The sequence below is a fragment of the Esox lucius genome, chromosome 19 (assembly GCF_011004845.1).
Source record: "Esox lucius isolate fEsoLuc1 chromosome 19, fEsoLuc1.pri, whole genome shotgun sequence".
Taxonomy (NCBI): Eukaryota; Metazoa; Chordata; class Actinopteri; order Esociformes; family Esocidae; genus Esox; species Esox lucius.
Window position 1 is genome coordinate 17,591,864 of NC_047587.1, and position 26,495 is coordinate 17,618,358.

The 26,495-nt window shown below is 39.5% G+C and overlaps 2 protein-coding genes across 4 annotated transcripts; both read left to right on the forward strand.

The window, feature by feature from the left end:
• Positions 1–1,195: 1,195 nt before the first annotated feature.
• Positions 1,196–12,981, forward strand: glsl (glutaminase like). Its single transcript, XM_010883784.3, has 23 exons — positions 1,196–1,251; positions 1,689–1,805; positions 2,216–2,405; positions 3,042–3,142; positions 5,063–5,130; positions 5,892–5,991; positions 6,211–6,352; positions 6,454–6,520; positions 6,630–6,742; positions 7,941–8,070; positions 8,226–8,290; positions 8,431–8,594; positions 8,721–8,779; positions 8,876–8,920; positions 9,056–9,114; positions 9,237–9,303; positions 9,666–9,716; positions 9,791–9,967; positions 10,491–10,622; positions 10,704–10,796; positions 11,806–11,867; positions 11,947–12,087; positions 12,239–12,981. The coding sequence occupies exons 3-23, from the start codon at positions 2,359–2,361 to the stop codon at positions 12,333–12,335; spliced, it is 1,980 nt and encodes a 659-aa protein (XP_010882086.1). The 5' UTR covers positions 1,196–1,251; positions 1,689–1,805; positions 2,216–2,358; the 3' UTR covers positions 12,336–12,981.
• Positions 12,982–14,025: 1,044 nt separating this feature from the next.
• On the forward strand, positions 14,026–22,231 carry sh3gl3b (SH3-domain GRB2-like 3b). 3 transcript variants are annotated; one of them, XM_010883786.3, is made up of 11 exons: positions 14,026–14,196; positions 16,846–16,914; positions 17,086–17,158; positions 17,248–17,391; positions 17,642–17,775; positions 19,869–20,027; positions 20,402–20,520; positions 20,782–20,906; positions 21,173–21,205; positions 21,386–21,433; positions 21,604–22,231. In XM_010883786.3, the coding sequence occupies exons 1-11, from the start codon at positions 14,152–14,154 to the stop codon at positions 21,810–21,812; spliced, it is 1,158 nt and encodes a 385-aa protein (XP_010882088.2). In that variant the 5' UTR covers positions 14,026–14,151; the 3' UTR covers positions 21,813–22,231. The 3 variants fall into 3 exon arrangements, with proteins under 3 accessions (XP_010882088.2, XP_010882089.2, XP_019912315.2); XM_010883787.3 differs by having other exon boundaries at positions 20,417–20,520; XM_020056756.2 differs by lacking the exon at positions 14,026–14,196 and having other exon boundaries at positions 17,138–17,158.
• The last annotated feature ends 4,264 nt before the right edge of the window (positions 22,232–26,495 follow it).

Genomic DNA, 26,495 nt, shown 5'->3' on the forward strand with positions numbered 1-26,495 from the left:
AAAACATGGCAACAAAGAAAAAAACGAAAAAAACTGACCCCAGTTCAAAATTCTGCATACCCATAGTTCTGTATATTGCCAGTATAATGACAGTGTGCAGTCTTTTGTAATAGTTGCGTATGAGGCCTCTAATTCTTGAAGGTGGTATAGCTTCCCATTAGTCTTGGCAGAATGCCTCTAGGTCATGTAAAGTCTATGGTCATCTTGCATGAACCCAGAGTAGCGCAATGATATTAAGGTCAGGAGACTGATGGCCACTCCAAAACCTTCACCTCTTTGTGCTGTAACCACTGGAGGGTAAACTTGGCCTTGTGCTTAGGGTCATTGTCATGCTGGAAATTCCAAGAGCATCCCATGGGCAGCTTTTGTGCAGAAGAATATAAATTGTCTGCCAGTATTTTCTGCTAACATGCTGCATTCATCTTGCCATCAATTTTCACGAGATTCCCCATGCATTTAGACCTCACACCCTCCCAAAACATAAGTGATCCACCACCATTGCTTCACAGTGGGGATGGTATTCTTTTCACTATAAGCCTTGTTGACCCCTCTCCAAACATACCGCTTATGGTTGTGACCATAAAGCTCTATTTTGGTCTCATCACTCCAAATTACAGTGTGCCAGAAGCTGTGAGGTATGTCAAGGTGTTGTTGGGCATATTGTAACCAGGCTTTTTTGTAGCATTGGCGCACTAAAGGCATCTTTCTGGCAACTCGACCATGCTGCACATTTTTGTTCATGTATCTGTCATATTGTGGTCCTTGAAGCAACTACACCGTCCTTTTCCAGAGGCAGCCTGTATTTCCCCTGAGGTTACCTGTGGGTTTTTTTTATGTATCCCAAACAATTCTTCTGTCAGTTTTGGCTGAAATCTTTCTTGGTCTACCTGACCTTGGCTTGGTATCAAGAGATCCCCATATTTTCCACTTAATAATATAATAATAATAATTGTACAGTACTGATTGGCATTTGCAAGGCTTTGGATGTCTATATCCTTTTCCATCTTTATAAAGTTCCATTACCTTGTTATGCAGGTCTTTTGACAATTATTTTCTGCTCCCCATTGCTCAGCATCTAGCCTGCTCAGTGAAGCCATGTGTGAGCGAACAAACTCATTTACTATTCATACACAGACACTAATTGCATTTTAAAAAGCCACAGGTGTTGGAAATTCACCTTTAATTGCCATTTTCACCTGTGTGTGTCACCTTGTGTGTCTGGCCACAACATTCTAGGCCAAACATTCTAAGGTATGTAAACTTTTGATCAGGGCCATTTCTGTTATCATTATGATTTTAAAAGGAGCCAAACAACTGTGTGATAATGAATGGCTTCATATGATCACTATCCTCAAATAGAAGATCAGTCATATTCTCCAAATCAATGCCAAACTTTCACAATTTCTGCCATTGCAAACTTATGAACGAGTTTGCAAACTTATGAACGAACTGTTACAAAATTATTAATCAAAGGTTGTATATCTGTGCTGCAAAAACAATAGGTATAGGAGTGACCGCCATTTTGAGTTCCGGGCTTTTTCCAGTAGGAAAGCATCAGTAAAAACAAAATAAGATGTGACAATAGGTTAAATGTAAGCTGTTTTAGTCTTTACAATAATTTTCTCTGGTTATTTTTAAGCATTTTAAACTAAGAGCTGTTCATGAGACAAATGAGCTGTGTCTTTCAGGTGAACAGAGCAATAAGAGCTGGCTCAGCGAAAACATTTGGAGCACCCATCACTACTACACCGAATGTTTCCTGTTGCCTTGGTCGTTGTTTGATTGCAGGCATCACAATCGCAAAGGTGTGTGCATCTTTTATGATGTTTTGAGGTGAATGGGGTTGAGGTGATTGGTTGACTCAACGCAGAGGAAGGAGCTTACCTTCGAACTTTATAATCATTAAATATGAGTTCAATAAAATGGTTAGGGGAAGGTTAAAGGTTAGGTTCAGCCAGTTCCAAATGCAAACTCTGCCCTCTCCATTAAGCAAAACAATCATGTTCATTTCTGCATATTGGGGCAGCTTTACCTACATGATATGTTTGAGTAAGTGAAACTCTGATGTGCAACATGTGTACAATGGTCATCCAGGCCAGACAATCATTCTATACTGTTACCCTGATGAAGACCTGTGAATGCCTGCCCTCACAGTAGACGGGTGGAGCATTACTTATGAATAAGATGCCACACCCATTTTTTCCCATTTGTCCAGAAACCTGAGAGCAAGGAGTGTAACACAGCTCAAAGAGCCTGGACCTGGTGTAGGGAGACACTGGAAAGTATTTCATCCATACAATTCATTTACATTTGTCTCAGAAGTTTACCTGGCGTGGACAAAGAAATATTTTTCCATCAATGGAAAACACTCTAAACCATGAGACAGAGGAAAACCCTTATCTATGGTAAGAACTCTCATTTTACCACTTTGGGATTATCTATATTCAGATGTTAGGAAAAGTGATGGCTCACATATTATCCAATTATTAATCTGCTTGTCAACTGAGAACTGGTACATGTTTAGTTTGATACATGTTCCATGAATGTTATTATGAAACATGGCGTTGTAGTGGAGTTAACTGAAACCAAGGCAGCCCACACCAAAGGAAACCTACAACCCAGGTGCACCTTTAATTGGAGAGGCTGACAACAGATCTCTAATTTAAAACTCACCTAGACGGACACCCTACTTAAACCTCACATCATGACCAGACCTGTCGTAGTGCAGCTCAATGGTTCTAACGAATTTGGATCAGGGTTGGATGTACACAACATTGGTTTTAAAACTAGGGAAATAGTTCATTATTATTTTTCATCCTGTTATTTTCACAACCTTTTCCTAATGTTAACAAACTGTGTACTATTTAGAGTCAACCTTGTCCTTCACTTGGTCCAATGATGATACATAGTGAATTATTTATCTCATTTCATTTAGTTGTGACACTAAATCTTGCCCATTGGATTGACAGTGTTTACATTCAAATTATTTGACAAAAGCATACAAAGCCATTTCACTATTCTGAAAATGTTTGTTTTTCCAGTTTCCAGAGGACCCCTTCCCTAAGACGTAAATGGAGGAAGCGGTATGGAGGTTTGGATGGGAACAAATTACTAGAGCCAAACAAAGAGGACGATGTGAGAGGTAGCCTATATTGCTGCAGTGTCTAATTGTGTGTATGAGATGTGGCAATTTTACCCAGTGATTTCTGGCCTGTGGGTCTCTTAATTGTGGGTGTTGCCTCACTGTACTAAAATAAGGAGCTGAGTGGAATGGTGGAACTCAGGAGGATCTACTGCGACCAGATGCTGGCCATTAAAAGTGCCTGTGGTCAGCTATAGGTCTGACAACATTGGAAGGGAGGGAGGAGGCGTAATCAAGTCCACATGAAATGATGTGGCAGTGGAACTAGTTGTTTATTTGACCAATCAGTGAAAGGGCTGTTGAACGAAAGAAAGCTGAATTTCTACTGATGTGTGCTAATTTGTCCTATTAAGAAAATGAACAAGTGTATTTAACATTTCTATGCATATGCATGATAGTGTATACTTGAATGCATCCAGCTGCAGAACTATTGGTTATTTACCAAGTTACTGACTTCTTCGGTAAATATATGATATCAGTATATATATATATATATATAGCTATGTTTCTGGGTCATATTTGGATGCTGTTTACAGCATTGCTATTGTCTTTAATACATTTTTGTAGATGTTATACTGCCACAAAGAGGGACGGTAATAATTATAGAAACCTGTTATAATCTGGGGGGAAAGGTCACTGGATGCCTGGTGATCATGTTAAAGATATAAACAATCTGGTAGTTTACTGGTAAACAGAATGTTTCCAGTTTATGCTTACAATTTACAACCTTATATATGTCGGAGTATCACAGACATTTAATGATTTGGATTGAACCAACCTGGATGACCAGGTGTGTTGAAACGGATTCATTATATTTGGTCTGGCATGGTGCCTAAGTGAAACAATGTTCTACATTAACTGTAGCATGGCCGTAAGAGACGTGTATTTGCATTATTTGTTTAAACCCATGTGTTGTACAGGTGGTTATAATAGTCTTCCCAGACTGTCTACTCCTCTACCACATTCTAGGCTCAAGGGAAATGCAGTCTGCATTCCTTTGTCTGGAAAGTTTCAGTCAAGCAGTGTAGACATCAAATATTCTGGTAAACAAAGAACCATGAAGTATAAAAACAGCATACATTTAGTTAAAGGTTGATACGGCCACTTAATCTGTCAGCCAAATGTTCTGTTTTAACAAAGGATATGATTGCTTTCCAGCTTTTGAGACATTAAACTGGATAGATCTTTGCTGGTGTCAAACTGTATACTCGGAAGGGAAAGGCATGTACAGCTGACTGCTTTTGTCATTGTGGTAACATAATTGGTGTTTCACTGTTCTCTTCTTGAAGTCTTTAAATATTTAAAAATAAAAACATTAGACCTTGCAAAGTTTGCCCTGGATTCTAGTTGGGCTGTGTTTGTAAAGGTAGTAGTGCCTTTCAGGTTTAAACTCAAAACTACTTACAATCCCTGATTTGAAGTTCAGTATGGATGACCAAATTGTTACACAATCCAGAGGGTCAGGCAATTTTTTCATAAAAAATAAAGCAGTTTGAACATGTAATCTTATTCAATCTTGGAGAAATCATATCAGATAACTTCTGAAAAACAGCTCCTAGTGATAGTTTGGCAAAAAGTGTCATTTTTGTGAGGTGAGGGAAATGTTGTGATAATTGACAGGCATTTGAAATATTGTAATACTTGTTAATTTGTCAATTCAGGGCTGCTTGCGTATAGAATACACAATGCACCATTAATGATAATGGTGTATCATATAGGTGTTATTCCCTAAGTAACCTCTGGCTTTGCTTATGTAAAAATACAAATAGCTGTATTTATTTATATTTTTAATAGGGGTACTTTCCTCCTTGTTTTTGCAACAGAAGTCCTTCCAACTACAAAAAATGCCTGATAAGACCATTTATTAAATGTATATAAATAGATTTTATTATTTATTCATTTTCCTTTGTTTTCTTTTAGAGAATGGCATGATGACAGAAGCCCATGAAGCGAGGCATCCTTCCCCAGTGAAATGTGCTGATGGCCAGGTACATGCTGGGTCCTGCCTGAATCCAACATACGACTCAAAATCACTCTCAAACAATATAGCCCTGCTTCACCCCAACACAGGGGGGAGCAGATACATGTCTTTGTTTTCACTGTGTTTTTGTTGTTGCCAACTAAGGCATGAATGAAATCCTTGGCAGGGGTTACTTACAATCTGTTCACAGTCTTTATGCTGTAAAACAAAGGGAGAACAAATAGAGCTGCTTTAATAAAAAAAGATTACAGCGGATGTACTGTAAGTCTTTTCACTGGGTGGAACATGAAGGATTTATGTAAAGAGAAGAAGAGTACAGAAGATGAACGTGTTTTCCGCTCCTATACATTGCCAATTTATGAGCTGAGCAGAACATGTCTGTGCAGAAGCAGAGGCAATTTACAAACAACAGTAGTAAAAACTAATCCCCCCAGGTTTTGTCACTGCTGCTGTAAAAATATAAACCCATCTTGCCTTGTAGAGGTATCAATTAAACCTTTCTAAAACCTTTCACTATAACTCAGCTGTGATTTCTAAAAACATCAAAGGAGGTCTGGCAACAGCCAAACTGAGTGTCTCAATTCCCATCCAATACTCAAAGACAGTCAAATGTAGATACTACAAATATTGACTCACTGAATAAAACATTTAAGGGTCACACATTGTCTTTGGCCGAGATCCCTAGTTTGTGACTTAATTCAAAAATAACCAGTCTATTACCGCAGAATGTCACACCCTGCACTCCAAAATCTCTTTTTTATTCCTAAGGATACAGCTTCATATGGGAGTGTTTCACTTCCCATGTCAAGAAATGCATTTCAGCCTCAGGCTCAAAGACCTGTCAACTTAACAAGCCCTGGATCAATAGGTAAGGATATTTAAAAGGTTGTGTGTAGAAAAGTGGAACGTAGACTACCACTTTACCTGACTGTTGTGTGCTATCTGTGTCTGTACTTGGCAAGGCCAAATCTTGACATACAAATGGAGTGTATCTCTTCAACTGATGAAGTCTACGGAATGATTTAATCTCACATTTGTGTCAATGATAACTCATGCCAACTACCTTCATGTATTGAACCTACTACAGGCCTGTCATCACTGGTCAGTAATGGAGCTCTTAAGCCCCCCTCGCCCCAGGCAGAGCAGGACAGGCCAGTCATCACCTCCCCCAAGCCCTGGCTCAGTGTTGGCAGGGCAGAGACCATGCAGGGACACTCAAAGAAGAGGGCGTGAGTATAACCACATACTCCTGCACTATCTATTCCAGTTGTGTACTTATTGCTTAACCCATGCAATCCTGTGGGGGATGAAATGTCTTCTTTTCCTGCAGTGCTGCTGATGTTCTATTTGACAGCTTTGCCTCTGAAGGGAGAGTCAGCATGAACCATTTTTTTGAGGTAGTTAGTAAAAGCTTCTGCAAAAGAGAGATGTGAACAAAACGCAGCATCCACACAGATAGACTACAATGTCGAGCATATGTTTATACTACATTGTCTTCCTCTGTAGACTGTGTGGCGCACAGGCCTTCACAGATCCGACCCTCGAATCAAGGACTGCTACTTCCATATGAGGAAACTGCAGGATGCAGACGGAACAGTAGACAGGAACACCTTTCAAAGGTGAGGTTAAGGGATCGTGTTTAGTTTATTAGATGTCGTTTTCCACTTCTAGTGTTGAAGCGTCATTCAGAGAGTTGTTTTGGTTCCATTTCTGAGATTTATTTGGCTGTCTAGTTGTTGAGTGCATGAACCATATGCTGCAGTTGCCGGACAAAGGAAAATAACCGCTTCTAGCTGCTCCCACAATAAACTACACATCCATCTCATGTCTTTGAGGCATCTAAAGGGAAAAAAACTCAGAAAACATGTTTTTCTTTTGAATTTTCTGTGGAGACAGTTTAAAACACGTTTTGAGTCTGACCACTGAAATATATTGCTTGTGCACACAACTAGACAGCCAAATACATTTCAGAAATGGAACTTCGACCCAAACTGTCTAGATGCTACTAAAAATGGAAAATGTTGTCTAAGGTGCTAAAGAACAAAATATCTCTTTAGGACTGTCATTGTTTACTGCCCTACCTTGACTCAAATTGTTCTGACACTCTAAAAGCTCTATTTATTATTGTTTGAGAGATAGTACTTATAGTACATATTTGAAGCCTAACATAATATAACGGACTAAACGTCCATAGTCTCTGTTCCCTGAAAGAGGGAAAAAATTCCAACGCAATGGGGTTTGAGCTCCAATCCAGGAGCATGTCTTTTAAACTTGGCTTAATGGTAGTCTTTGCCATGTTGTATTTACCAATAAATACTAGCCACCAATTAGGCTGAAACAGGTGGAAGAATAGTCAAAAAAGCAGCAGGCAATAGAACACAGGTAACCATAGAACACAATGTCTGTAAGATACCTCCCTAAGATGATTGAATTGTAGCCAGTTTGCCATTAGTGAGTTCTTATGTGCTTGATAAATCCTTCTGCTCAATGCTATGGAGATTGAAGAATAAGCGTTTCAGTGTTTCACTTGGCCTTTTTCTTGGCATGATTGTATTGTTCAATGAACAAAGGTAGATTGAGCGCAAAACTGTAGCTTTTTAAAGAGTGACTGGCTGAAAGTGAACTCACATTCCAAGGGGCCAAACAGGGCAGAGCTGGTACAATAGGAGCTAGAGCCTGTATGTTAAAAATCCATAATCAACTACAGTACTGTTATGTAATGTTACAGTACAGTTCAGTAATGTACTGTTACAGCAAGTGCTTCTTTAATCATATGGAATGTTCTGTAAGTGACAGTGATTTTGAATTTCTATGAAGGTGTGTGACTGGATTTGTGTCCCTCATCCTGAAAGCTCTACAAGGAAGGTTTGTCATCCCAGACTTTGCAACCTTCACTGATGAAACTCAGAAGCTGTTCATTAAATGTAAACAGCTGTCTTCAGTCAAAGTAAGACACGATTTGTTCTAGCATTATGGTGCCATTCCTCAAGTTACTGTAGTCACTCAGTATCATTTTTATAAGAATTTCAGGAAATGAAATCCTCTTCCGGAATGTGTCTGTACTAAAACAATGCCTAATAACTTGTTTGTTGGTCCCTGCAGGAAAAGGACAGTGGGGACAGCACTAATAAGTGGGCCGTCTCCATCTGTACAGTGGACGGTCAGAGGTCAAAAACCAAAGTCACTATGGGTTTTATGTCATAGTTATCAGTTGGGGCTGTAACTGTTCTCTTAATCTGATTAAGGAGAATCTTTTTTGTGTGGAAGTTAATCCTCTTTTCCTGCCTTTTCTTATTGTGGTCTGTAGGCTATCTTTAGGTGACTGGGCTGAGCCCTGTATTCTGGGGGAGGTATCCTGGCCTCTAGTTTATGGCCTTGCAGTGGACCAGCTCGGAGTGGACGCGGTGCACAGACATGTAGGCATGGAGGAATTCTCCAAGTACGACTCTCATTTCACCCTCACTAAACAAGGTGCAGTAGGACATTGATTTCTGAATGTTAGACTACATGATGGTAGCCATAGCCATAAAGCCCCTGCATTGACAATTTTGGGAAATGGTGACAGTTTTGAATCATGAGCTTTTCATTTTTAACCAGGGGTTCCTCACAGTCCATTCATTGAGACAGGTGCAATTATTACAACATCTTTGTTACAGGTAATGTTCACACATTCTCTCCCCAATGGCTATTTGCTATAAACTATAAAGGCAATGCGTCAAGGGAAGTTGAATGTCATTTTCTGTTTTGTACAGCTGTCAGCCAGTGTTGGTGCAGAGGAAGAGGACAAATATGAATCTGTAAGGCAGAAGGAAACAAGAGTGTTTTTAATCCATATTATCACAACCTGTGGTGATGTATACAATGAAACAAAAATTTACTTCAAAGTGACAAATACTGTAATGTGACCAATGTCGTCTTTGTAATCACCCCAGGTCTTGAATGCTGTCAAAAGACTTTGCAATAAGGAACATGCTAATTTAAACTGCTCAAGGTATTCTCATTTCAATTAACATTTCTATAAACTTGTTGAGAATAGAACAATTATATTCCAGCCAAGGTTTAATATATCACACACTTCTTATGTCCTTGATAACTTGTCTGTATGTCCAACAGATACCAAACCTTGAGAAAGGATAGTATCAGACTTCATTCCTTATCTTTTTACCTCCAAGAAAAGAAAGTAAGTTGCAAATTGCTTAAATACAGTAATAGATCGTTCTATTTCAGTCGGCCACTTTAATGCAACACTACAGGAATGATGCATGTGCAGTCAGTCGCATCTGAGATGACAAATACAGTTACATCTGATGAGGCCCAGCAAGTGTGGAGCAGCTGGGAGCCCCATCTACCATGCTATCAGTACCCCCAAACACCTGTGCTAACTGATTTACTGCTCTTCACACGCGCTGTCTGTGCTTGGCAAACGTCTGGTTTTGTTAGCGTTAGATGTGAATTGAAAGTGTTCTCTTGCTTTTCTTTGTTGCACCTGTCTATTCTAATGGTCTGCATCCTGAAAAACAATGACTGTCACTTAATTTGCAGTGCTTTCCTGAGAACATTGACATAAATGCCACGTTGGATTTAATGCTGCAGGTAAATGTTTGACCTGGAAGTCTATACACGGATGTGAATTGTAATGTGTCTAATGCATCTTTATTGTATATCAGTGTGCCTCCACAGAAGTCACGTGTGAATCAGGGGCAGCCATGGCAGGCTCTTTAGCCAATGGGGGACTCTGTCCTCTGTCAGGTGACCAGGTGCTGTCACCGTTGGCTACAAAGAGTATGCTGTCTATGATGCAGGTTGCAGGAATGAACAACTACTCCAGAATGTTTCACTTTAAGGTTGGTTTGTTCATATTGACTTGATAATTATTAAAATCCTATGTAGTGCTGGGATTTGGTTTAGAGAGAGCTTGGTTTCTTCTTGATTGGGATTGGCAGTGGGACACAGAGAGGTGGGGGGAAATAGACAATTGCTGAACTGACATTTTTTTTTTAATCAAAGTTTTAACTGGTGACATAATGATACATTAACATTGCAGCCATCAATCACTGATCTCAACATAGTAATTGGAGGCTCCCTATAAATGATGGGTTTGAACCGGCTCGCTTCTCCACCTTTCATCACCCTTTAGACTTTCCTCACCTTTCGTGCGTTTTAACTGTGTGGTTATACAATGGAAAAACAAATGTTGGCAAAAGAGTGAATCAAATTCAGAGGAGAGTTTCAAACCCCTGCTGCAGCAGTATATGTGCTCTGGAGGAAGTGGCTTGGACAGTCATATATTAAATGTATTTTGAGGCTATGAAAAGGACCCATTGCAAATACTGTTAATGAACGATTAATCCTTGTTATGTTTTCTAGACATCTGCTCCAGCCAAGTCCAGTAAATCGGGGCTTGTGCTGGCTGTGGTCCCAGGAGTTCTAGGGCTGCTGTGTTGGTCACCGGACCTGGACTGCTTTGGAAACTGCTGGAAGGCTGTGCACTTCTGTGAGGTTGTGAAACAATTTTTATTAGCAATTTACGGCATAAATGTTTTCGGTTTTTCAATTATTTTGTGTTTTATTTTTTTAAAGGAGCTAATATCAACATTCCAGCTGCATAGTTTTGACATCCGAACACCATTCAGACAGGTGCTTACATACAGACAGTGGAAAGCAGAGTCTGAGGTTCGTATCACAGGCAATCTGCACAACAACATTTTGCATTTATGTGAATGTGTATCAAATGCAAACAGTGAAGGTCTGTCCCAGCGACAATCCAGGGAGAAAATAATAAAAGTGTTCTGTGTTTTTCTTTATTTCAATCAATCAAATGTACTTATGAAGCACTTTTTACATCAGCAGTTGTCACAAAGTACTTTTAGAAAACACTCAGCCTGAAACCCCAAGAAGAAAGCAACAAGTGTTGAAGCACAGTGGTTAGGAAAAATTCCCTATAAGGGGCCAAAATTTAGGAAGAAACCTAGAGAGGAACCAGGCTCGTAGGGGTGACCGATCCTCTTCTGGATGTGCCGGGTGAAACATTTTAAGAGTACATGTTGTAATAATTAATAAATGGAGGTGGGCTGTGTCCAGAGTCTACAAAAACAAATCCAGGTCAGAAGCATGACCAGATGGACGAGGACATGGACAACACGGGGGGGAGGGGGGTCAGCAGAATGGCAGCTGGAATCATCAGGTGATGTCTTGATTTGCAACACAATCAGGAGGACTTTGGACAGGGACAGCAACAAGTATTTTGAGCCTGGTACTCCGGGTGTGATTTAGAGATTGTATTCCTTAGATTTACAGGGATTTTCAATGGAGAAGGAGAACTGAGCCTACTCCCCCGGCACAATAATATAGCAGCATAAAACCTTGGGGCTGAGATAGGTGGGTCCAGTGACATTATGGCCCTATCCGAAGAGTCCCAAAGAGAGTCAGTTATCTACAAACTCTAACTCCTGCAATGGACAGAATTCCGTTTTCAGACAGCGATTCAGTTGTACAAGTCTGCTGTAGATCTCATCACCACCCCTAGCTGGGAGGGGGCCAGAGACAATTACTCAATGCCGACACTTCTTTCTAGCTAATTTACATGCTGATGCTATGTTCTGCTTGGTAACCTTTGACTGTTTCATCCTAACGTTGTTGGTGCCAACGTGAATTACTTAAAACATCCTTCTCATTTGAACAGGGTTATCAAATCATGAATATCCTACTGGCTGCCTTCAAAGGTGACATGCAGTCCTTGCAAAGGTAGGGTTGCCCTAACTAGATTGTTTTTATTGTATTTGACTTTTAAATGCACAATTAATGAATACCTGTCCCTTGCCAGGTACTTCCTGTCTGGGGCTGATGTGAATGCAGTAGACTATGATGGAAGGTCTGCTCTCCATGTGGCTGCCTCTGAGGGTCACTTTGAGGTTATACGGTTCCTAGTGGAGAACACCGGTGCCAACTACTCCCTTCAGGACCGGTAAGTACTTAGAAGGAATCTGTTTTCACCCGTTATTTTACTAGTGCAAGTGATCAGAGAGAATCCAGGAGAGAAGGCCCAAATAGGTTACGGAGGCTTGAAATCTATACAGCGGACATAACCTTACCTTTTGTGAAATTTCCGTTCACAGGTGGGGTAACACGCCCATGCAGGAGGCTATTAAACACTGCCATGAACCTGCTGCTCAACTGCTCAAGAAATACATAGAGGAGCCTGTGACTTTGTGAAGACTAAAGGCACATAAAGTACCAGCCAAACTTTTGACTGGTACTGTACAAGATCAATGGTTGGCATGAACAAAGTACATTTTCTCTTAATTATAGTCGTAATATTGTGTGAAAATTTGTTTTTATTTCATGTCCAAGGCAATTTTATTTAAAAATACAAAAGACTAAATATCTTCAAACTATCATGCTTTTATACGTTTTTCTATTTTGCACCGCATTCATTTTCAAGCATCATACAGTTTTATAGTTTTGGCAACTCTAGATGAAAAAATATACAGTGTAAACATCAAAGAATCTCATAAGTTTTGTGGTAAATAGTGTATTTTAAATCCAAAATGTACTATATGTAATATATGCCTGTATATTATGTTGTTTTCATGATAACATTGTTTTCAACAACTGACCAATCGCATCAGCTCTTTTTACTTCAAAACATTTATTAGAACTAATTTGATTGGTCAAAAGATAAAGGGGATTGTTTTGACTTTTTTGAAGGAAGGCCCAACAGTTCGTTATAACATAATACCCAAACATCTATATTAGCTAATTATAATTTATTTGATTTCTTACACGGACCAAAACCACAAATAATCCCTGTTATCTGTATATTACATTTCACTTATAAACTTAAATCATAAATAAAGGTCTTAAATCACAAATAAAATGTCTGGATTTTCAGGAAGACAATAATATGAATAGGTCAAAACAAACAGTGCATGGCTGTAACCAGACCAAACCATTAAGAATAAAACATTTGAGGAATTATTCACTTTTTAATTATTTTACATTTTGTTTGAAAAAGGTGTTCATTTGACATTTGATTTCAGACTTACATGTAAAGATTATATACACCGATCAGCCATAACATTATGACCACCTGCCTAATATTGTGTAGGTCCCCCTTTTGCCGCCAAAACAGCCCTGACCCATCAAGGCATGGACTCCACTAGACCTCTGAAGGTGTGCTGTGGTATCTGGCACCAAGATGTTAGCAGCAGATCCTTTAAGTCCTGTAAGTTGCGAGATGGGGTCTCCATGGATCAGACTTGTTTGTGCAGCACATCCTATAGATGCTTGATTGGATTGAGATCTGGGGAAATTGGAGGCAAAGTCAACACCTTGTGTTCCTCAAACCATTCATGAGCCATTTTTGCTATGTGGCAGAGTGCATTATCCAGCTGAAAGAGGCCAATGCCATCAGGGAATATCGTTGCCATGAAAGGGTATACCGGAATACCGTTACCAGCCTGCGCTCCCCACCCAGTCGTCTCACCATCACAATTTGGCCCTTGTCAAAGTCGCTCAGATCCTTATGCTTGCCCATTTTCCTGCTTCTAACACATCAACTTTGAGGACAGAGGGTTCACTTGCTGTCTAATATGTCCCATCCACTAATAACGCCATGATAACGAGATTATCAGTGTTATTCACTTCACCTGTCAGTGGTCATAATGTTATGGCTGATCCGTGTATACAGTTTAAAATTACAAATATAAATTACTCTGCTGCAGTTTTGTCTTGTCTAATTGGCGAAGAGATGCACAGACAGTTTTCATATTAACAAGCTGCGTTTTAAGTAGTAAACCGGACCACAGTTACAACTTACTATGTAGGGTGCATCAACCGGAAGCTCTCAACCAATCGCGTTTGAGGATTTAAGAGACCTCGTGAAGCGATTTAGCGCATTGATACATTGCGACAATGGATGACTGGAGGGCAATGTGGAGATGGACAGTACGTAATAAACGGGTCATGTAAATTAGAATGCAGTGACACTTATTTTCGTTCAATAATTTTTCGATTAAGTGCTTGAACGATGTCGGTAGCTGGATTGAAGAAGCAATTTCATAAAGCAAGTCAGGTAAGTGAGGAGACACTGTGCGGCGTATATTAGGATGACACCATGTGGATAAATCCGATGTTCTTCAACAAGCAGCCGTTACCTCCACCACGTTTTGGGGCAACGCGTCAAGGAGGGCAATAGATTCGCATGTTATTGTAAAAGAGATGTGAGAGTAGGCAAGTAAGCAGTGTTGACCCAATTATAATCAATGAAAAGAGTTATGAAACACCGAATAACATATATATGCCTATTTATATACATGTTTTTTTTTATATATAACGTTTTGTCTTATTCTCAAGGATTCTGGTGGATCGTGTGCTTAAAATCCAGTCCAAAAACGATCCACCTTTCGTAAGGGCATATGCAGTCCTTCCCCTTCGTTGATATTAATGCGTTTGGTTATCGCACGTTCCTAACACAAGTCACATGTTTAAATGGACATGGACTGGTATACGGACTTTGCCAGGGGGCTGCTGCCCACCTACTTCCCATGGCTATGGCATCCCAGGACCATAAACATGTTGATGGATGCCATAGCCATGGGAAGTAGGTGGGCAGCAGCCCCCTGGCAAAGTCCGTATACCAGTACCATAAACATGTCAACATACTTCAATACTGCTTAGTGTTAGCCTCGTGCGGAGCTTGTCACGGCCAAGGGTGAGAGGCATGGCCATGGCCCCATTCCTGTGCGTAAAATTCTACTATCACTAACTGATTTCCCATGTTGACTATATAGGCAGAAAAGTATTTCTATGTATTTCTTTTGTTTTTGATCGCCAAACATGTCTATGTTCTGTTTTTGGTTTACGTTATATTAACAATTATCACCAGGTCAGTTTCTTGAAGCGTAATTTAGTAAACAAGACATATTCGTTTTTCAAAAAAACAAGATATTTATTTTACAAAATGCAACTGTAAGAAATTCATTTTTGTTCAGACTTGGGTAGTCTGTTTATGACCTAAACTCTTACGATAGTTAATAGCAGGTCTGGGTCAAGTAGAATTAGGACAAGTCCAAGAGGATCTAAATGATTCCACACTAATAAGTGCTTAGGTTAGAGCAACTATGACAGAGTATGGAGATTGAACAGGTATGAATGTAAATAAGAGACATACTAACAAGTTATATGTTTGGTAGATGTGTGTGATATAGTTTCAAATACCTAGCAAACAAAGGTCTTTTCAAACACAAGAAGACATTTACTAACATTCTCTAATCTGTACACATCAGAAAAATACATTTTGGGGAAGGTTACAGGTTTTGCTCAGCAATTCAAAGGAGGCAAAGGCTCCTCACTATCGGAAGAAGACATGCCCCTAATAATATTTATTATTTAATTGTAATTTGATATCTATTAAAATATTTAAAGTATTTAATTTTGCAGAATTATATGAAATTTGCAGTCAACATCTAAGACTATACTTTCTTTTGTTTATATCACACTAGTGAGCTTTCTTTGTCGTAAAGAAGTATGTTTGTAATTTTGGTTCACTCATGTAACTATGTTGATGAAGATGTCTATTAAATGGTGAATTTAATCACTGTTTATTTGTGGGTGAATCTGGCTTTTATAATAACGAGGGCCAACCAAACATTTGACCTGACCGCACGCCATGGTATTAAAGGGCAGCATAACACTCAGTAAAACCTGTGAAGACACAATGTGCGAAACATTATATTTTGCTTTGCAGAAAAGAAAATTCTGTGTTAACCTGCTGCTTCTGTCCTGGCAAATGATGTATTTTGTTTTCTATTGATGAACTGCTGTGGACTATTCTATTGCCAAGCCTGCTCTTTTTGGATGTGCTTAATCACCCTCTGTGAATAAGGCCACTGCCTAGGGTATTAACTGCGTCACAACTGGAATTACACTCTTAAATAGTGACTCTTGATATGCTCTCTACAAGTGTGGGGTGAATTCAGCTAGTATTTCAACTACATTTTGTAGCAAGGCCATTACAGTAAACAAAAAAAATCTGTTTTGTAGACTGAAAATAAGTAGAGTAGATACAGGCTTACATCACACTTGATCTTTTAGACACGACAGACCCTTTTTTTTACTGGACTTGGGGGAGTGATGCAAAGTATTTTCTACTTTGACACAAGTTTAATAAGCATACAATACTGGTTTTACTATAATAATGCTACTATATTCCCAATGTATGAAAAGTAAGTCAGTCTGATGAAGCCAATGGAGAGGCTTATTGGCAACATACCTAAAAATAACACAACTGCTCTGGAGCTTCCAGGGAATTCAGGCAAACCATGTAGCTAGTGAGTGTTCATTAGTTTGTACATGAAGACAATTCACATTCTATATGTATGCCATCACTGAGGGCTGAGTGCTGACCACCTAAGGACTATGCTGATAGTGAGAGGAATGGTGACTTTGTTATGACCTTGTGAAAACACCATACAACACTGGTAGTGTATAAGCTAAAATGAGTAGGCGAGTTTTTTTTTTTTTTTTAGATGTAGCCTCAGTAACATTTAAGTTACTATTTACTTTTTAATTAGCCATGTTCTATTTTGCCAGTATTCTTAAAATTGTGTCCAAACATGCCAATCTATTGTATAATAGATAGTGTATGGTTTTGACAATGTTTGCTTTGTCTTTCATTACACACTCACTGTGTATTTTCTCATATTTCTCTACCTTGTCACAGCTATTTAGTGAAAAGATCAGTGGGGCTGAGGGAACAAAGCTGGATGAAGAATTTCAAAAAATGGAAAGGGTAAGACAGGGCTTAATTATTTATGTTTTATTTCATTTTTAAATAAGGTAGTGTGAACTAAAGTAAACAAATGGGAAAACTTCTGAAATATAGAAAATCTGTTTTACGAAGGAGGGAAAAACACTGATATAGGATGTTCCTCTGTCCTCATCATTGATTATTCTGTTGTAGAGAATTAATGTGACCCACAAAATGGTTCTTGAACTTGTGCCCAAAACCACAGAGTACCTCCAGCCAAATCCAGGTATGGTATCAATTGATATAATATGATAGTCCCAGTATAGATTTTCGAAGCACAAAAAATGTGATGCCAATGCAAATATCGATCCACAGCATATAGAGCCAAACTTGGCATGCTCAACACAGTGTCTAGGATCTGTGGGCAGGTGAAGGCCGTGGGGTACCCACAGACTGAAGGAATACTTGGAGATTGTATGTTGCACTACGGCAGAGAACTTGGAGTTGGTTCTGCCTTTGGTACGTCAAAATTGTAAAGCGCATGGAGCTAACGCTCTCTATTTAAATCTTTCCCTTTTCCACTACCACCTCTTTTAAACACATTCACACCAGGACCTAGGTCTGTCCAACCACTGGGTGGCCGTCATAAGATGGGAATGTATTCTTTGAGTAGTTATTTGAATATTTTGTTTTATTTTAATAATGCTCAAGATAATTGTACGTTTTTAAGTTGTTTTTAATTGTCTTTATGTCTGCGAATTCCCTGTAGGATGTGCTTTGGCAGGCATTGGGGAAGCCTTAAAACAGATGTCTGTAGCCAGAGATGCCCTGGATGTCAGTGCGAAGCACAACTTCATCGACCCACTGCAGGCACTCCAGGACAGAGAGCTGAGGGAGATCAGGGTGAGGTCAATCACCTCAGAACAGTCAGAACAATATGAAGATTGACAAAACTATTAATGCTTAAGAAAATGGAACAAGCTGAACATTTAACAAATGACAGTTGATTGGCTCATCTGTAGGCTCAAACTGTTTGGAGCCTGGGACCAACAAAGCATGTTTTTTTTTTTCATGCACCAGTCACTCATGCACCAGTCACTCATGCACCAGTCACTCATGCACCAGTCACTCATGCACCAGTCACTCATGCACCAGTCACTCATGCACCAGTCATTCATGCACCAGTCACTCATGCACCAGTCACTCATGCACCAGTCACTCATGCACCAGTCACTCATGCACCAGTCACTCATGCACCAGTCATTCATGCACCAGTCACTCATGCACCAGTCACTCATGCACCAGTCACTCATGCACCAGTCACTCATGCACCTGTCACTCATGCACTAGTCACTCATGCACCAGTCACTCATGCACAAATAACTCACAAAAAATAAGTTGAAATTGACTAAGTATTTGGTTTCTAAAATTATTAATTGTGTTAAAATTAACTGTTTATATTACAAAACTTTTTTATTTTTCAAAACCAAACCTTTTAAATCAGAAAAAATCCCAGAAATGGCATTGACAAATGTATGGATATATTATACTCAGTATTTGGCCAAAATAACTAAAATTAAGAGCTTCCTGTAGCAGTGGATTAGCTTTCTGCACCTCTGTACTGGGCAGTTCGGCCCACTCTTATTCTGCAAACTGTTCCAGTTCTCAAATATTTGAAGGGTGCCTAGCAACTGCTGTTTCAGTAGGATTAGGGTCATGAACCTGTGCGGCAGTTGATTGAGGTGCTTTCTCCATAATTCAAACAATCCTTCGCTGTGATCTTCCAACACATTCTCTCCTGTGGCCAGGTCTAGGGAGGTCAGCTTCTGTGGCATGGGCCTTAAATGTCTTGATGACATTACATATGATGGAAACAGGAACATCCAGCCTGTGGAGATGGAATTGTACCCTTGAGATTGTCCATGCTTGGCAAAAATCTTGCCTGACCTCAGATAATATTCTGATAAAAAAATATTCTTCTCCATGCTCAATGCAGTGCCCACAGTGACACAAAACGTAACACTAAGTCCTTTTTCTCTATTCAAACTGGTTGAATGAGGAATTTTCATTTTACATGCACCTGCAACTCACCACAGGTGAGTTCAGTTATAAAGCAAAGGAGCATGCTGTCACTATGAAGTCAGGGCTCCTTGCCAGCTGGGTATATGCCTTCTTTTATCCTCACTGTTATTGCAAAATATTTTTTCATCCCTTAATGTTGAAGGCTGGGCAACATTCCATTGACAAGCCCCTACAGCTCCAGAACATTTTTAAAAGGAAAATTTTGAGGGAGGAACAGATGCATTGAATTTGCAGTTGTCTTAATTTTAACCCTTCTGTTCCTCACTCAAAACCTTCCTTTTTGACTTTTTTGGAAAGGAACGAAAAAGGTGCAGAGGTCTCTTAATTTTTTCCAAAGCTGTATTTTATTCTAGTTACATCTTTTATTGTAAGATACGCCTGTACTAGCTAAATTATTTTATATTCAAACAGAGGTCTTATAAATAAACATTTGTAAATAAATGAGGTCAGCACTACTCAAGGTGAATGGTCAACATCAGGTCATCAAGTAATTAACTACTGTGTAAAAAAAAAGGCATGCATTTGCTTTAATTTAAGATTTTGCCACAGACCCTTAAGTGTCCTACATGGCTTATCTAAGTATGTGTTCCTGAGAATATTACTTTTAAATGGGCCATTACATGTAATTGCTCCAACCGTTCAAAAGCTACAGCAGAATTCATATGAGTGAATTAGAAGTCTACTTACGTGCCAACTGCTAAATAGCGGTCATTATATGTAACTCATGTAGCCACGGTTCTAACTTAGCAGCATTGAAATCAGGGGGATAAAGATCAAGTGCATTTGACAGAATTCTAACATAACAATGCAAAGTTAAGGCTATATGTGGTAAATGTATAGTATTACGTTTAGAACTACACCACTGATTAAATTCTTTTAATAGTTTTGGTTTATCTTATTTATCAAATGTTTAGTATCACCTAAGAAAACTTGAAGGTCGTCGGCTAGACTTTGACTACAAGAAGCGACGCAAAGGAAAGATCCCTGATGAGGAGATCAAACTGGCGTGGGAGAAGTTTTCAGACTCCAAAGAGCTGGCAGAGAGAAGCATGTTTGACTTCTTCGAAAGTGATGTAAGCAAAATGAATTAATATTGCAATGTCCATGGAAACGCAATAATAATTGAAAATGTTTGAACAGTGTTAGTAACTTTTTATAATTATCTAACAACTGTGGAGAAGCGGAAGAAGCTGACAACGTATGCAAGCTCTCCAACCCTGTTTCTGGCAGGCTACCACCCAGCAGGATGTTGAATTAATAATGAGCCAGTTTATAAGCTGAATCGGGTTAGTTGCAACTTAAATATATTAGAGAGTAGCTCTCTGGGAAAAGGGTTGGAGAGCCCTGCTGTGTCTGAGCATACTGTACAGTATGATCGAAAGTTAAATTCTCAAACTCATCATCATGGGCCTCCAGGTTGACAGTGCTGCTGTATTGAAACCTATAGTGGTCTGTTTTTCAGGCAGAGCAAGTGACTCACCTGTCTGCTTTGATTGGAGCCGCTTTGGACTATCACCGCCAGTCTTGTCAAATCCTGGACAGCCTCACAAGAAGTCTGCGGGGCAGGTGATTGTATCACCCAAGTTAACAAGCATGCATCAGATAGGGGCTTACTCATGAGCTACGTATACTTAATTCTCAAGACACAAATCAAATTACCTGGGTTTGATTACTTTGTTATGATAGTGACCTAAACTCATTCCAGACACTTCTGCTGAAATGTCAATCCACACTCAAGAGTTTCATCAGATACATGTGGCCATGTACGAGCAGGTTGGCAGGGGCAAGGAGGTGGTGTGGAATTCACAGATGTCTCCCTCATTCTAGGTTAGCCATTGCAAACATCCGACCAAAGAGGGAGCCCAGGCTCAAACCTATGACGGTTAACACAATCACTACACAGCCAAAGGGATTTTCCCACAGATCCTCAGAAAACTCAGTTATATCTTCAGGTGACTTCTTTATCAGTTTGGGCTTTTTATGTATTACCATTCAATTCATTCTGTCTGTTTTGTCAGTTGGAGCCCTCCGGTCAGGGCTGTCTAACCCTGTTCCTGGAGAGCTAGCCCCCTACTCATCCACATGCAGTTGATCAACTAACCTGATTCAACCTAGCTAATTATAATTAGCAAAAACCTGCAAGAACAGGGTTTGAAAGCCTTGCTTTGGATGGATGTCTTTTGCGTTCCGGATTTCAGTTGATTATAATTTGTTGCAGGTGCCCAGATAAGACCAGTTGTCAGTGGCGAAAGTAAGTACGGGTGTCCAAACCTTAGAAATCGAACTTGATAATTCATTGAGAACCTTGTTTTTCTAATTTGTATTAATTAAAAGGATATTCTGTTTGCATTTCAAAACAGGATATCAATATTTCTAAATGTTTATGGTTGAATTGTTTAGGAAGTAAGATTTGTCATCATTCTCCACTTAGGTGACCAGTACACAAACATACAGCCAGAGAGTCCCATTATCTGTAACCGTAAGTAAACCACAGGTCTTGGTCCAGATTTCTGACCAAAACATCTTTTGCCTGTCTGTAATTTAACACCAGAAATAATACATGCCATGGGGTACATAAATCTAATAATTACTATTAATTAATGTTGGTCTAGTGACATCGATTTCAGGACAACTGTGGGTCTCTTTCAGATGATTGTGAGGTTTTTCTAGACCAGCCCTGCTGCCGAGCACTCTACCCCTTTGTCGCTGCGAATGAAGGAGAGCTTGGCTTCAAGGAGGGTGACCTCATTATCCTCACCAATCAGATTGATGACAACTGGTACGAGGGCATGATCAGTGGGGAGTCTGGCTTCTTTCCCATCAGCTATGTCAATGTCATTGTGCCTTTGCCACAATAAAATCAGTGTAGCACCACAAGCCATTGCTGACAGCCATGAAGTCATCACCTCTAAGCACCCTGGAAGTCTTATTTGGCCAATAAATGTCACTCCAATAAGGATTGATTTATTGACATATGCTATATTTTTTTATAAGAGCCAAACTTTGGGAGGCATTTCAGGAAACTGCCTCATTGGGTTATACCATACCTTCCGCCTGGTTATATGAAGTCTTCATCTTATTTTCTCAGTGAGACATAAAGCTAAATGCATCTCAGTGATTAGCTGTGTCTTTGCGTACTCCACGTACTAAAGAGCCACATTGTTTCTGACAGACTTATGCAATATTCCTTTTCCCTGTACTACTTAACTTTGCGTGCAAAAACTGGCAAGTATATACAGTCGGGAGAACAAGTATTTGATACACTGCCGATTTTGCATGTTTTCCCACTTACAAAGCATGTAGAAGTCTGTAATTTGCATTTTATTGCATGACATAAGTATTTGATACATCAGAAAAGCAGAACTTAATATTAGGTACAGAAACCTTTGTTTGCAATTACAGAGATCATACGTTTCCTGTAGTTCTTGACCAGGTTTGCACGCACTGCAGCAGGGATTTTGGCCCACTCCTCCAAACAGACCTTCTCCAGGTCCTTCAGGTTTCGGGGCTGTCGCTGGGAAATACGGACTTTCAGCTCCCTCCAAAGATTTTCTATTGGGTTCAGGTCTGGAGACTGGCTAGGCCACTCCAGGACCTTGAGATGCTTCTTACGGAGCCACTCCTTAGTTGCCCTGGCTGTGTGTTTCGGGTCGTTGTCATGCTGGAAGACCCAGCCACGACCCATCTTCAATGCTCTTACTGAGGGAAGGAGGTTGTTGGCCAAGATCTCGCGATACATGGCCCCATCTATCCTCCCCTCAATACGGTGCAGTCGTCCTGTCCCCCTTGCAGAATAGCATCCCCAAAGAATTATGTTTCCACCGCCATGCTTCACGGTTGGGATGGTGTTCTTGGGGTTGTACTCATCCTTCTTCTTCCTCCAAACATGGCGAGTGGAGTTTAGAACAAAAAGCTCTATTTTTGTCTCATCAGACTACATGACCTTCTCCCATTCCTCCTCTGGATCATCCAGATGGTCATTGGCAAACTTCAGACGGGCCTGGACATGCGCTGGCTTGAGCAGGGGGACCTTGCATGCGTAGTGTGTTACTAATAGTTTTCTTTGAGACTGTGGTCCTGCCAGGTCCTGCCGTGTAGTTCTGGGCTGATCCCTCACCTTCCTCATGATCATTGAGGCCCCACGAGGTGAGATCATGCCTGGAGCCCCAGACCGAGGGAGATTGACCGTCATCTTGAACGTCTTCCTTTTTCTAATAATTGCGGCAACAGTTGTTGCCTTCTCGCCAAGCTGCTTGCCTATTGTCCTGTAGCCCATCCCAGCCTTTTGCAGGTCTACAATTTTATCCCTGATGTCCTTACACAGCTCTCTGGTCTTAGCCATTGTGGAGAGGTTGGAGTCTGTTTGATTGAGTGTGTGGACAGGTGTCTTTATTACAGGTAATGAGTTCAAACAGGTGCAGTTAATACAGGTAATGAGTGGAGAACAGGAGGGCTTCTTTAAGAAAAACTAACAGGTCTGTGAGAGACGGAATTCTTACTGGTTGGTAGGTGATCAAATACTTATGTCATGCAATAAAATGCAATAAAATGCAATAAAATGCAATAAAATGCAAATTAATTATTTAAAAATCATACAATGTGATTTTCAGGATTTTTGTTTTAGATTCCGTCTCTCACAGCTGAAGTGTACCTATGATAAAAATGACAGACCTCTACATGCTTTGTACATAGGAAAACCTGCAAAATCGGCAGTGTATCAAATACTTGTTGTCCCCACTGTAAATATTAGGTGCAACACTGTGGAAGTGTTAGACCACATTGGTAGATAGGTAAAATATCCACATTGTTAGATCAGCTATTTGAATGACTGCATTGTAGTGATTTTCTCAATGCTCTGCATTCCATTGATCTTTTAAAGTACATGCAATGGGTCAGTGAGTATTGTGAATTCTTTATTTATTATAACTTTTGTGATATCATGGAATACACTAAAGTGTTTAAAGATGCATTCTGGGATTTTTGTAAACTGATTGTAAAATCTCTTACATATAAACACTACACATCATGCCCAAAATGGGAGGTTTTAAAAATAGTTTATTTACAAAAGTCCTAGAATGCGCCTTTAAGATGTGTATGTGAAAGCACGATCTCTGTACTAGTATTTCCCCCTGCACAAATGGTGGAACACTTGTTGCCTTTAAGCACTTTTAGAAAATGTTTGTTGCTGTAGCCTTGACAACACATACTTATTATTCACCTGTCATATATCCTGTTGTAGGGTCAAGGAATAATATGTAAACCTAGAAAATATTTTGCTCTAAGCCATATTATGACAGATGTAATGTCAATGACTTTGAATGATCATAGAATTCTGTAAAAAGTATTTGATATTTATTGTAAAAGGCTTGCCGTTTCATATTTTGGAGTTTACATTTTAGTGAAAGTGCAATGACTTTGTAACAAACTAGTTGTTATAATCACTGGATGTGTCATGTAAGGTAATTAGATGGTTTTATTATTTTCACTGTAGTTGCTCCAGTCTAGCTTGATAGAGTATTTTTTTAAATAAATAATAAATAAGATATCCCACCTATGCTGCAATTTGTATGTTCAAGTTTCACCGATCTCCAAAAAAAACGAATTTTGGTTTAGGGATTAGGTTCATGGAAAAGTAGCAATTTCGTTTTTTGGTTTAGCTACGAGTTGGCAGTCAGGAAAAATAGGATAATTTTGAAAATAAAATGTTCTCCCCATCTAATTTTGTGATATCCAATGTGCGGTTATGGCGGTTATTGATGTATAATGTCACAATAATATTACAGTCTTGGGAGAGTTGACAGTTAAATTGTGTGGCTGTTCTGCTTCTTATTACACTCCTCACAGTGGAAGTATTTGACACAGACATTTGAAGGAAAGCAGAGTCCAAGACCAACACTCTAGATGTAGGTGCAGATGAATTCGTCAGATGCATCACTCAGTCACCTCTAGATGAGCAGTTATTATACGAAAGAGTTGTTCCTTTGAATGCAGTACTTTATTTTTCTACTTTCTTGGGGGTTCCTTCTCTGGATAGAATTGATTGGAATGACATAAGCTAATGCTCATACGGATGCAAAACCACTGGTGGTCAGAGCATTTCCCATGAACGATCACAGACACCTGCTTGAGAATTAAAATTGTAGAACAATGCTCCTCTTTACTCAAAGTGAACTTCTGCCTACAGTTGGACAAACTCAAGGCAAACATTTAAAAAAATGTAACCCTCCCAATATACAATACCTGCTGGGAAAAATGAATTCCATTTAAATGGTTTTCCTTTTCCAGGGTATCCGTATAGTCATGCCTAAATCATTTTAGAAACAGCTGGAATCAGTTGTCAACCCATTATAATCTGAGATTATAAAAACACATAGATAAAAGACACCTCCATAAATCCAACATGGAGAATTTCATTTGGTACTATTAGGTGGTTAACATCTGTGTTCCCATGTTTTGGCTGAACATATTCCTACTTCTGCAGCTGACCTAAGATGGAGCGTGAGTGTTTCCAGTCCATTTCTATACGCAGTATGATCATGACTGTCCCTTGTCAGTCTGGAGGAATCACTTTATAATTATTATCCCATTTTACATATCTAGAAGCAAATCAAAGGTCATTTGACCTTAAATCAATTGTGACAATTCTGGGTAACCCCTCCTTTGCACCTTCTAGCCTTCATAAGACCTTTCTGCAATGGAGAGACTAGGAGTAATATGTTAGGAGGTTTATACATAAAAGGAGCCTGTGGTAAGTGTCAAACTGCAGAGGCCACACTGTACCATTGCTTTACCTGGACAACTCTTTGACCCGGGTGTTATATTCATTATCCTGAGAGTTTTAGTGGCCATGAACAGACTTCCCAAGACACAACTACAATTGTTGCATAACAGGTTGAAATGGTTTATTTCAGGTCGAGAAGTGACTGCTAAATTCTACCTTCCATTATAGTATTGTAGCAAGTAGCCAGCAATACAGAAATCGTTGTTTTAGTGAATGTCAATTCTAATTGTATGAATTCGAAAGGAAACAATGAGATCAACATATTGGGGTTGACATCTACAATCCATACAAAATAGCTGCTGTATCACATAAAATGCTATGGCTAAGCTTCCATCATTTCAGTGTCATTGGCAATACTTGTAGCTGGTGCTTTCATAGGTAGTCATCTCATAAATAATTTGAAAGGTTATTTCTCATGAGTATGTGGGTTTACTTTTCAAAGCCATAGGATATAATTTAGCAATTTGTTTACATTATTTAGAAGATGCTCTTATACATAATTCACAGCAGTAAGCGTAGACATTTTCGTACTGGCCACGCATGTAAATGGAACCCTCGTGTACGTGGGGTATTGTCAGAGGGTAACATTCCTATAAAAAATGTATGGAATTAGGGGATGAAACAAGGAAGGATAACACACCAACTCTAGGGTTATAAATCAAAATGAGATGTATTCTGCCGGAGTGAGTGACTGACCCCATATCTCATGAACTACCTCGCTGGATCATAAACTATATCCCAACTTCGGCGAAATAGGAAC

Excerpts from the sequence above, each read along its gene's own strand:
- sh3gl3b (XM_010883786.3), top strand. The coding sequence starts at position 14,152 with ATGTCGGTAGCTGGATTGAAGAAGCAATTTCATAAAGCAAGTCAG. Across the intron at positions 20,028-20,401 it reads TTGACTTCTTCGAAAGTGAT|TGGTCTGTTTTTCAGGCAGA; the intron begins GTAAGCAAAATG and ends TGAAACCTATAG. Across the intron at positions 21,206-21,385 it reads ACCAGTTGTCAGTGGCGAAA|GTGACCAGTACACAAACATA; the intron begins GTAAGTACGGGT and ends TTCTCCACTTAG.
- glsl (XM_010883784.3), top strand. The coding sequence starts at position 2,359 with ATGGAAAACACTCTAAACCATGAGACAGAGGAAAACCCTTATCTATG. Across the intron at positions 5,992-6,210 it reads AACAAGCCCTGGATCAATAG|GCCTGTCATCACTGGTCAGT; the intron begins GTAAGGATATTT and ends AACCTACTACAG. Across the intron at positions 9,115-9,236 it reads GCTAATTTAAACTGCTCAAG|ATACCAAACCTTGAGAAAGG; the intron begins GTATTCTCATTT and ends TATGTCCAACAG.